The sequence below is a fragment of the Mauremys reevesii genome, linkage group 1 (genome assembly GCF_016161935.1).
Source record: "Mauremys reevesii isolate NIE-2019 linkage group 1, ASM1616193v1, whole genome shotgun sequence".
In the NCBI taxonomy this organism is placed as follows: Eukaryota; Metazoa; Chordata; order Testudines; family Geoemydidae; genus Mauremys; species Mauremys reevesii.
This window is the reverse complement of record NC_052623.1, coordinates 319,369,021-319,381,146: the sequence shown is the minus strand read 5'-3', so window position 1 is coordinate 319,381,146 and position 12,126 is coordinate 319,369,021. Positions and strand designations below refer to the sequence as shown.

At 38.5% G+C, this 12,126-nt stretch overlaps 1 protein-coding gene across 2 annotated transcripts in view; it reads right to left on the bottom strand.

The window, feature by feature from the left end:
- Positions 1 to 268: 268 nt before the first annotated feature.
- The window catches only part of LOC120395732 (ADP-ribosylation factor-like protein 8B), a 45,375-nt gene continuing 33,517 nt past the window's right edge, over positions 269 to 12,126 (bottom strand). The window contains exons 3-7 of one of the 2 annotated variants that reach the window (XM_039520406.1): positions 11,952 to 12,025; positions 8,128 to 8,221; positions 5,604 to 5,671; positions 3,372 to 3,442; positions 269 to 2,217 (exon numbers count right to left, since the gene is read on the bottom strand). In XM_039520406.1, the coding sequence (XP_039376340.1) occupies positions 2,168 to 2,217; positions 3,372 to 3,442; positions 5,604 to 5,671; positions 8,128 to 8,221; positions 11,952 to 12,025 (357 nt within the window). In that variant the 3' untranslated portion in view covers positions 269 to 2,167. The remainder of the gene's footprint in view (positions 2,218 to 3,371; positions 3,443 to 5,603; positions 5,672 to 8,127; positions 8,222 to 11,951; positions 12,026 to 12,126) is intronic. The other variant, XM_039520407.1, reaches the window with a different exon arrangement.

Below are 12,126 nucleotides of genomic sequence, written 5' to 3'. Positions count from 1 at the left end.
TGGGAGCCGCGATCGGCTGGACCTGCAGACGGGGCAGGTAAACACACCAGCCCGCCAGGGGCTTTCCCTACAGAAGCAGCTACCCCTGTTTCAGAAACCTCGTCCTAGTGACAAGCAGCATAGTCTTGGTAGTGATGGAGATCTTTGGCGTGGATGCGGCTCGCTTTGTGGTATGCACAACCTGGCTCTGGGATGTGCTGAGGTTCTGCCTCCAGGGCTGGCAGCAGCCCCACCCCTTAAAAAGACAAAAACTGAGCATGGCTGGTAATCACTGTTCAAGATTTATTAGTTTGGTCATTACTGCTCGTTTTCAAAATACCACAGGCAATTAGACTACTAAACTATGGTTACTTGTCCAAGTTTGGAATCATGGTTGTTTATAAGAAAACAAAAATACCCCCAGACCAAGACACTTGCATTTATTTTTTGTTTTTCCTGTTCAAAGTTGTAGGGTGGCCACATTGTTTTCTTTTAACTGCTAGACAAAATGGTTTCCAGGCTGTGACTGTGCATGCAAATACCAGCATGCTGCAAACATTTACAAACAAGCTATATGCCCCTGAAAATAGGGGGTTTGATAGAAGTGCCAATCTTGATTGCAGTGGCACTGGTCTGACACTAAAATAAGATTCCATCAGCTTTGTTTAGCATGGCACTAGGAGTGACTCACTAAAGCTACATCCAAAAAGCATCTTCAAACTGAAGCTGCATTAAAATTATTACCATTTGTATCGTTTATACATATGTTTAAGTAGTGCTTAAATATATAACAACTTTATGTTGACTGCTGTAGCCATCTGTCCACATGCCATCTTTAGACCAGTAAACCCCAATAGCTTTTCTCCCTGCTGCACCTGCAAACATCTAAAGGACAGATTTAGCCCTTGGTCAGCTTTCTTGGTTACCTCTGACGGTCTACTCACTATTTGCGCCTTAAAGTTCCATTAATAGAATCATATTGATGTGTGTATATATAGGGAACAGGTCCCATAAGAATGCATTTCAGGGCAGGGGGATGTCACTAATGTATGGGATTAAAGAATAATAAGGAACATACAGTAATATAAAAAGAATTAACTGCTTCTTTACCTTGTTGGCAATGGAGCAAATCCTAATCCCAGGTCAAAGCCCAAGTAATGAGGCTGTGTGCTGGGGAGTTCTGCAAGGGCCAGGGAGGGAAAGAATATTCCACTTATAGGCCACACAGCAGCACTGGAACCACTTGGAGTGCTACTTCAGCCTCAGGAAGGAAATGGCCAATAGATCCCAGGGTGTTGAGGGTAGAATGGCTAGTCAATCTGTGCAGTCATAGATTCATGCACTCTAGCCTACTCCTCTACATGCTGGTGCTGAGGGGCCGCTGTTATGGGGATCTAATATATCTACCTCCCTGCATGAAGCCCTGGCATTCTGTTCCACCCATGAGGTGGGACGGCATCACTTTCACTGCAGTCACACTCTCAATGTCTGCTACTAGAGTGTGGAGTGGGATTTGCCACAACGTGGAGAAAGTGGTGTTTTGGGGGGGGTTGGGTTGTTTTTTTAATAAAACAGACAAATGAATGAGTCATGTATACTTGTGATGAGACTATGGTACCAGATTATAAATGTTCAAATTCTTAAACCACTCTTTTCCACATCTGGCCATTTAAACAACATTTTGACTGATGCTTTTTTTTTTTTTTTTTTTTTTAAAAGATTTGAAAATTCAAGAATAAGTAACTCAGTGTTGGCAACTGAAAATAGAAATTAATAGCAACATAACCATAAATACTGTGTGCATATGTTTATACATCATCTCTGCAATACGCCTTACAATAAGACACACCAGTTTCTATTGTGCAGTTTATTCAGCTTCATATTTAAAAAAATTACTAAACAGTTGACAATTCACATGCATAAACTCAAAACATTCCAGCTCAGAAAAAGTACTGATTTTTTTTCCAGTTTTATATTAAGGCTTTTAGGACAGACAGACAGACATTCTGGATGTATGTATGTTTGTTTTCTAAAGGCCGTAATGGACTGAAATTTTCTATTTGTTAACAAATCTACTGAAAGTGAGTCCTGGTAGTATTTAGTTTCATTCCTTTTCTTTTCAGTAGTGTATAGTAGATGGGGGCCCATGTGATTTGGAAGGAAAAGTTATCTTCAGCAAAAGTTTTCTTCAACAATGCCTTGATTTGGAGTGCTGAATAAGCCACTGTAATGTTATGTCTGCAGGGACAGATACAAAAACAAATACTCTATGAAGGGACATGAGAATGCTAGCAGATCATTACAATAAAAAAACAGAAGTCTCACATTTGACTTTATATCTATTTCAAAAGTGGCAGGAGTGGGGAGAGAAGAAAATTGCTGCAGTCTGCCTCAATCTGAGAAGAGATATGCATGGCTGATTTCACTGTCATGCCCCCATTGTCATCAAGCTTTTGGGGTGGTGTTCAGGTATGTTTCGAGGCCAAGACCTTCACAGGTAGCTTACACTCTTGGGCACTTTACATGTGCCCCATCCCCAGCTGTGATATGCTCAAGATGGGAGTTCCAACAGTTTCCCCTACTTGTTTATCAGGCTCCAGGGGATTGGGGGGGGGGGGGAAGGAGGAGAGGGGGTACTGGGTTAGTGCATGGTAATGATTGCTATTGCTCTGCCGAGGACAAGGGATTACTTCTCCTTGCCCTGCTCTTCTCCAGCTTTGTATAGGATAGAAGAGTCAAGCAGATCCTTAGCTGGTGTAAATTGATATAATTCCATTGGAGTCAATGGGGCTCCACTGATTTACACCAGCTGAGGATCTGGAACTATTTTGCTAAAGGATGGAAAAACATCCAATATTGAAATAACTAATCTGGAGAAGTAGGCTGGGAAATAGCGAACTACTTAGGGCTTAGTTGGGATGTATTTGAATTCAAGGACATTCCAGTACAGAGGACTTAAAGCTTAAAAGTCTGCAACAGCCCCTAGGGGTAACATCTACTTGACAGCTGCCTACAAGACCAGTAACCGTCAGAAGTTTATTAAAATAGATAACATACTGGTATCTTTCTATCCAGGAAATAATATTCTGAAAGTATCACAAGTTGTATAATATAGTTAATGTTTAAAATGCATCTTAAAGGGTTCAGTTAAACTAATATAATGATTTTCTGCAGAACTAAATGTCTTTCTAACTGACTAGTCTATTTGCTTCCTAAAATGTCCAGACTTTTGAAGGGTTGCTTTAATAGCAAGCTTGGGTCAAAATGTCTCCAACTATAAAGGTAAACAGATTTTCAAAGCTGCCTAAGGGAGTTGTATGCTCACCCCCCATTAAAATCTCAATCATAATGTAAGTAGTGTACAGAAAGCATTGTCAAAATAACATGCTTACCTATGTTATCCTTTTCTTTACAGGAAATAGAGTAGCAGCAGATTTCTCGGTCTTGAATAGCTGAAAGGTTTCTATAGAAAGTAAATTCCATTAAGTAGTTTTATTACTCCACAAAACCAGACCCAAGCATTTTCCACACAATCCACTAAATTACATGTTTGCAAATTTGTATTCAAAGGGCCAAACTCTAACCTCTGACATGCAACTTTAAAACTCCACTATTGCTTACAATAAATGCATTTTTTAAAGTGATAAATGTTTTAAGGGCTTCAAATCCTTTCTGATTAAGCCAGGTTTAATAGAGAAAGATAGAAAAGAGTAGGCATCCATATGTCTGAGATAATATTTCTTAGTAGTAACTAGGAAACAGTGCCTTGTCTTAAAAGCTTAACTTTCACCCTTTTGTATCAGAAACCAAAGATTTTATGAGTTTCCTACATTTTGCAACAATAGTATTCAGAGGAGCTCAACAATAATCTTTGGGAGGTTCACAACACCATACAAAGTTTACTAGGTTAAGAACTAAGGCAGGGATCGGCAACCTTTGGCACGCAGCCCTCCAGGGACATCCCTCGGCCCCGCGCTGCTTCCCGCAGCCCCCATTGGCCTGGGACGGCGAACCGTGGCCAGTGGGATCTGCGATCGGCTAAACCTGAGGACACGGCAGGTAAACAAACCAGCCTGGTCCGCTAGGGTGCTTACCCTGGTAGGCTGTGTGCCAAAGATGGCCGATCCCTGAACTAAGGTATCTAAGATTCCTGTATAAATGTGGATGCTGCCTGTGGGGAAAAAAAATCTGTATTTTAAATAATATTTTTAGTTTTTTTTAGGTACTTATATGGTCCCCACTATTTAGTGTCTGAGTGTCTCACAGTCTATAATATATTTATCCTCACAACACCCCTGTGAAGTGAGGAACTGCCATTATCCCCATTTTACAGATGTGGAACTAAGGCACAGAGAGGTTAAGTGACTTGCTCAAGTTCACACAGGAAATCTTTGATAGAGCAGTGAATTGAACTCTGGGCTCCCGAGTCCCATCTTAGTGCCCTAACCACTGGACCATCCTTCCTCTCTGAATTCTTTTTCAACAGGATTGCATCCCACAAATGAAAAATGTGGTTTGATTCACAGCAACTTATTTAAGCAAAATTACTGCTGTATTGGCAGGGCCCTACCAAATTCAGGGTCCATTTTGGTAAATTTCATAGTCATTGGATTTTAAAATTTGTCAGTTTCACAGTTTCAGATGTTTACATCTGAAATTTCATAGTGTTGTAACCACGGCGATCCTGACCCAAAAGGGGCTTACAGGATTGCCACCCTCGCTTCTCTGCTGTCAGTTGGGCTCAGAAGGTAGGTTTCTGGAGGTGGGTCTGATCTCCCCCATGTTGCTGTGAGCGTCCCAGGCAGGGGCTCCTAGCTGCTAGTCCTGGTGGGGCTGGGGAGGGATGGGATTTCCTCTTCCCTTGCATGGCTGCTCTCAGGGGGAGATCAGACCCACCTTGCTGTGGAGTTTCCTGCAACAGGGGGAGGTACCTAGAGATGGGTCTGATCTCCCCCTGGAAGCGGCCCCTGCAGGGGAAGAGGAAGTCCTGTCCCTCCCCAGCCCCGTTGGGATTAGCAGCTGGAGCCCGATGCATGCTACGTGCCCCGAGCCCTGCCCCCTCCTCCTTCCTTCCAATAGCTAGATTTTACTGGGGAGATCTGATTTCATGGTCCGTGACACATTTTTCATGGCCATGAATTTGTTTAGATCCCTATGTATTGGACGTCTTTGTATAAAAGTAGATTTCCCTTACCCACTGTATTAATTTAAGCAAGTTTCAGTAATCAAAATCTTTGTGCTTTGGTTGCATGCCAAAAATACTGAGTTGCTTAAATTTACGGACAATAGTTTCAAATGACTCTCTTCTAATGACAGTCAAGCATAAAACTGCCATTACAATGCACCCTGGATAGCGTAAGAAGGAACATTATTCTTTACATTAGTTGCATCTTCAGTGATGAGAAAAAAGGATATCTGAAACTATCAGAAGGAAAGATTCAATATTGGTTTCCTCAGTCATCAACCATTGCTATTTTAGATGCCAGTGCAGCTAAAAGTAGAACATCTGAGAATGTAAAATAGAATCTGTAACTGCTGGTCACTGCAGCACACTTCCAATGATTTTGCCTTTACACAACAGCTTTTCAGAATGCCACAACTATTTAGATAGGCCAGCTACTTACAATTTCTCAATTAGCTGTTTTTCATCCAGTGCACCAGGAAGGTCTCTTTTATTTCCAAGGACTAACACCTGTCAAATAATTAACATTCAAAATTAATGTAAATAATTTCATGTAAACTTAATAAATAGTAAATAAAATAAAACTATCACAATTTAATTCTATTAGTTTTAACACCTAAATATTTAAGACAGGATGGGCTACATTCTCAAAAGTGACTAGTGATTTTTGGGTGCCAGACTGGAACACCCCTTAAAATGGCCTGATTTTCACAAAGGGTTGAGCACTCACATGCTGAAAATTACACCCCTTTAAGGTGCTTCAAGCTAGGCACACAAAAAGCAGCCAGTGCCACATTCTCTCCCCCCAACCCCCACCCCAATCCCTTCCATGCAGAAGCAATCATAGGAGCCTCCATTTAGAACTAGGTATGAGAAGTAAGAAAAAAAAATAGATGCTTGTGCTCATAGAACTACATAAAGAATACAAAGTGCGCCACGTATAAAACTTAACACTGGATAAACATCCTGCATATTTTATGGAAGACAAAATAAGAGATTGAGGGGTTTTAAAATCATGGTCATATTACTGTTTTAATGTATGTCACAACTACAAGTAAAAATCCAGATTAAAATTAAACACATTAAAATTCACTCATTGTCATCTTTGGGTTAATAACACCATCTTACTATTATGCCAAGGAATAACTACAGTAAATAAAGAATAGTTCAATAGTAGTTACTTACAACAAACTAATAAGTAAAAACAACATACTACTGCAACCTGAAAATTTAGGTGGACCCACAGACTGTGATATAACAGCACACAAAAGGAAAAGAACTTCATTATGCACGGCTAAAAATCTCAGATCTATTTCAACCTACCTCATGCTCAGTAGACAAGGGGCAACAGAATGGGGAAATTTGATGAAAAACTGAAATAGGAGCTCCCTACTTTTTTGTCCCTGTCCTCTTATAAATCCTGGCTGCAGTTCTACTTTCTCTTCCCTATTTGACTGCTCCAATAATATGCAGGGAGGTTACAGAGGGGGTCTCAAATCTTTCTGCTGCAATAGTGGGTGGGATCAGAAATTCTGCCTGAATTCATTCTGCAAATCTCAGTTTACTGCAATGATTTGGATGTCAGTCACCTGTCTACTCCTTCTCACCCAGCTCTCTTTTAGCTAGCATTTTCCTAGGTCAATGACTGGACAGAACTGAAAGTTGCTGCCCAAAGAAAATATGCAGGGGCCAAGCAATAGCCCTATATTCCTAATACTCTTTGCCCTGGGTCAGAGAACAATCTATTTTCCTTCCCAAAACAGCATCTCTGTGGATGGGCCCCATGTCCTCTTTTGCTGATATCTGTATCCAGACAGAAAAATGATATAAGGCTGAGGATAACCTATTCTAAAATTGCAAATTATATTTAACAACACATTCAGTTCCACCTCCTCAATTACTTAATGGTGCTTCAAGCTCACATTATTCATTGCCAAAAGTCAAGATCTTGCTTGAGGACAGATTAATTTTTGCATTCCTTTTTCTATTTACATTTTTACTTTGCAGCCAAGGTCTTCCTTGACTTGTAGAAGCAGAGGACTATTTCATGCTTGAGTTCTGCTAACCAACCTCTACAAAGACAAGTCTCATACATCTTAAGATATTGCTACTAATACCTCTGGGTTACCAGTTCAAATCTGACCCATACTGGTACTGACTGAAAAGTATTACCAACTGATAATGCCCTATGTGCAATTAATTTGATAGGCTCAATCCACCTCCAAATTTGTATTGACCTTTACACTGGAAGATGTACAAACACACACTGTAGCAGTGATACCAGGTGATAATAACCAGGGCTCTGTGAAAAACTGTCACAAATTCTCACAAAAGCAAAACTGGGTGAGAACTGGATTTTATGTTTTGTGGGAAATTCTGTGATTTTGAATTTTTTTCCATTCAGAAAAGGAATAAAGCCAAAACATTTCTAAATGTATTAGAAAACAAAAAATAGTTCAGGTCAATCAAAGAATTTCATTCAGATTTTGACCTTTTAAAAAAAATTAATATAAAAAAACTATTTTGTTTCAAAAAGTAATTTTGAAACAAAAAAAATCAAAATAGTTCATTCTGAAAATATCAAAACACTACTTTTCAACTTTACTGAAAAGCTTCATTTCTGTTTTTTCTAAACAATTCTATTGAAATGGATGTATTTTATTTAATGTTTCAATTTTAACAAAAATGAAAAAACCACTTCCATGAAAAAAATGTCCAACCAGTTCTAGTGTTGTGTAGCCAACTTGCATCACATTTGGGCTGGGATTTTCAATGGCTTCAGAGAATGGGAGTTCAATGGGAGTTGGGCGCCCTTAGGTTTCTTTGAAAGTAGCAGCCTCAGGCTATAAAGTCTAAATTCACACGTGAACAATTAAGTAAGTAAATAAATCAATTTATTCATGTCTGAATATCAGTGACACCATAGCAGAACAATTACATAAATACAAAAACTCACAAACACTTACTGGAATTCCATGCAACTGTGGCTTGTCTATTAAGCTGTGTAGTTCATTTTTGGAAGCTTCTACTTTTTCTAAATCTGCTGCATCCACCATGTAACTAAAATGGGGAAATTGTCACTTGTATACTTTTATCCAATACAGATAGAAAACATTATTAAAAATATCTGAAATCTGTCAAACGTACCCACTACTCCCCCACTGAGCAGATGATTTTAAAAATATCAATTTTCCCTATTTCATTGGGAACAAAGAAAAAAAGAAGAATTAAATACAGGTTGTGGGAAGACAGAAATTTCTGGAAAATGTAATTGATTGCATAGAAAGGATGCTGGATGTGCAAAATATACTATATACATGTGCCAGGTCTTTTTACTGAATGACTTGTCAGATCCAAACATAGTTTTAAAAAAAGATTTTTTGGAGTAACCTTCTCAGTTGGCAGGAGATGGGCAGTATTACACTCCAAGCATAAGGAAACACCACCTATTAAACAATATTAGGCAAACGGGTGTGAAGCATATGCAACAGGCAAATACGTATGTGAGAGTCAAAATCTCCAGGAATAATCTTGCACAAGCTAGGGAACTGACTGGATAATTTAATAGATCTTCTTCATCTAGGGTCTGATTTTTGGGCCTGGCCTTTTCACTAACATCAGTGGGATTTGGATCAGGCTCTTAAATTCTACAAGTGTATTTCCTTCTAGTGCTTCAATGTTATTTCCAATAGACCCTTTGAGAGAAATTTCCTCCCAACCTCCAAAATCTGGCCATCAGTTTAACTTACTGCATATGACCAAGAATAACTGGGTTAAGAAAATGATCCCACTTTTACACAAAAGGTACTGTTAGTGACCAAGTAATTTTTTCTTGTTGAAATTTAGTATGATTACGGATACGATTATGTCGCAGTAAAATTAGGCAAAATTCACAGAACAATTATGGTAAAAATGTATAAAATCAGGGTATGGTTACGGCAACAAAAATTGCGTAAGAATTTAAAGTATTACACTGTAACATTTACACAAAACAAACAACGTTAATGCAATAGTTTTCATTTCCTTCTCAAAGTAAACTACTTGGAAATTATATATGCATATTGTGCAACCATTTTTCAAACAAAAATAATGAAAAGCTATATAACAAAAATAACTGATTCTTTTTAGTAAAGTCCCTTGTACAAACTGTTGCAATTTTGGTATAAGAAGTTATTTTTTATGTGGTATCTATTGACGCCAAGCACATTTTTAATAAGATAATGTTGATGCCAAATGCTCCTTGTTGACTGGTACTGCTAAGTATCACAGGGCAGCTACTGACTGAGCTGGGAATCTGGCCATCATGCTTCTTTAGAACTGGAAAACATCCTCTTTCCTCAATTCTCAAAGTGCTCCACAGTAAGCCCAATAATCTAAGTGCTGCAATTTTGTCTTCAAACAATGGTATATTTTCAAATACTGTGCTTTCACAAATATCAAGGTGTTTTGCTTGACTTGGCTCAAATATACGGCATGCACAAAGGAAGTGGCAGCAGACTGGTGAAGGTGAGAGGTTGAGTCAGTGTCCAAGTCTGACTTTATTTTTTGAGCTTTCTAAGAGTGCTGTTTTTGCTGCTGGGTGTTGGCAAGATTCAGAGCTGCTCTCTGCCCACAATGCGGGGTCACACAATTTTTGACTTCATGAGCATGAACTGTGAGTTCTGCATAAGCTGTAAGCATGTTCATGATTTGGGGTGCAAACTCTTTTAGAGCCTGGAGTTCTTCAATAAATGCTGTGGATTGGCAAAGATAATCTCTTGAAAACTTGAACTACTGCTACAACCATTCTCTTCTGTAAAAAAGATGAAACATAATTCTCAGTGTGCTCAATGTGATAAAGAGATGCACTGAACCAGCTGTTCCATGTGGTTATTATGGGGATTGGTAAGATGGAAGGACTTTTCGCTATTTCCATTAGAAACATGTTGAACCGGGCTTTTCTGGCAGGGCAGGCAGTGAAAGCATGTTTCAAAGCCACAATTAATTCATTTACTTTCAAAAGTATCTTCCTCCTCAGATTGCCCATAAGGTTAAGTAAAGGTGCCATGCATGTAAGATATACAGCCTTTAAAAACAAAGGTTTCAAACTCAATCCCAAGCTTTCCCCATGTAGGTGGCATTATCAGTCACAAACTCAGTGATGGAATCAAATGGTATTGTGGATTTTTCAACAATTTCCTGTATTGCTTTGCTGACTGTTTTTAAATCAACTGCTTCCAAAACTTCACACTGTAACAAAAGAACATCCAGCTTGTGTTCACCTGCTTGTGAAGTGCCTGCATTATCACTGCTTGTGGGAAAGGGATGGCAAGAATGTTAAGTACATACCTGTCTTCAGCATTGGAAGTTTCATCTGCCACAATGCTAATTCCTTCACAGGACTGCAACTTTTCCTTTAAATTCTTCAATGTCAGTCAAACATTTTGAGGAGGTAAAATTTTCTAAGTTGATCTGCACTTGGTATAACACCTACCTTGCTCTCTAAAAACCTTCTCAAAGTTTTGGATTGTCAAGGGTATTCAGGGGTATACTTGCTGCAGAGAAGGCTTCTGTTAATTTGAACACTACATTTTTCCTGTAAAGCTGCTTTTTGGTCTTAGTATTAAACAGCTTTCTGCTTTTTTAAAATTTCTATCTTCATCCATTTTTAATGCCTCTCATTTGCACTTATGAGTTGCACTTTCAATATACTTATAATAGGCAGCCTTTCTCGTAAAATCAACGGGTACATTGCATGACGTACAAAACAACTTTCCTCCACTTTCACAGAATGTTTTAGAGTACTGCTCTGGTTGCTGCTTAGCGCTTAATTTTGCAACGTTGCTAATTTTTTTTGTTTGCTGCTGTTCTGCTAGTCTAATTTCAGATTAATTGCTTTAACCCAGGGGTAGGCAACCTATGGCACGCGTGCCGAAGGCGGCACACAAGCTGATTTTCAGTGGCACTCACATTGCCCGGGTCCTGGTCACCGGTCCTGGGGGGCTCTGCATTTTAAATTAATTTTAAATGAAGCTTCTTAAACATTTTAAAAACTTTATTTTCTTTACATACAATAGTTTAGATATATATTATAGACTTATAGAAAGAGACCTTCTAAAAATGTTAAAATGTATTACTGGCATGCAAAACCTTAAATTAGAGTGAATAAATGAAGACTCAGTACACCACTTCTGAAAGGTTGCCGACCCCTGCTGTAACCCCTTCTTTTACAAGATGCATGACTCTTACTTGTGAAATAAGTGAAGGCCACATGATGTTACATTCTTAGTTACTGTTGCAGGAAGATTGCATTCACCAGTGCTCACTTTGTTTACAGTAAAACAAATGTTAGTGAGTTTATTTAGTTTGTTTTTCTTTTTCTTTTTTTTTCTAACATATCCTTCTAGTTCTTACAAATAAAAAAATTAAAAAATGGTTTTACAGGGATGGAATGGTGCATTTTAAGGCATTCTCACAATGTCAAACTGAAACAAATGGCAAAATTCACAGATTCTATTTACTGTAACATAATTGTATCCACAAGTATGGTTAATTCTTCTATTTTTGGGGGCAGAGACTAAATGTTGAAAAAAAGCTACTCCTTGTTTTAAAGCTTTTTTTGTTTTAAGGTTTAAAACACTGTCTACCAAGTTAAATTAAACATATAACCATGATGGAAAGTAGGCAGTCGTACAAAAGAGGTAAATGATTGAGCAATATCTGTAGGTGGAGGGGACTGAAAGTAGAAGTTGGCAATATTACAAAAGATATTTAAATAATTGATTGTAAAGATATACATAAAGATGCTTACACAACTGCATTGACTCCTCTGCAATAGCGCTCCCACATGCTTCGAAACCTTGGCTGTCCCCCAATGTCCCATACCTGGAGAAAAAAAAAAAGGCTTCCTATGTTATTCTGAATATACCGTTAGTATGAACAGAGATTTAGAAATTAAAACAGAAATCTTAAGTTAAATTGTAATG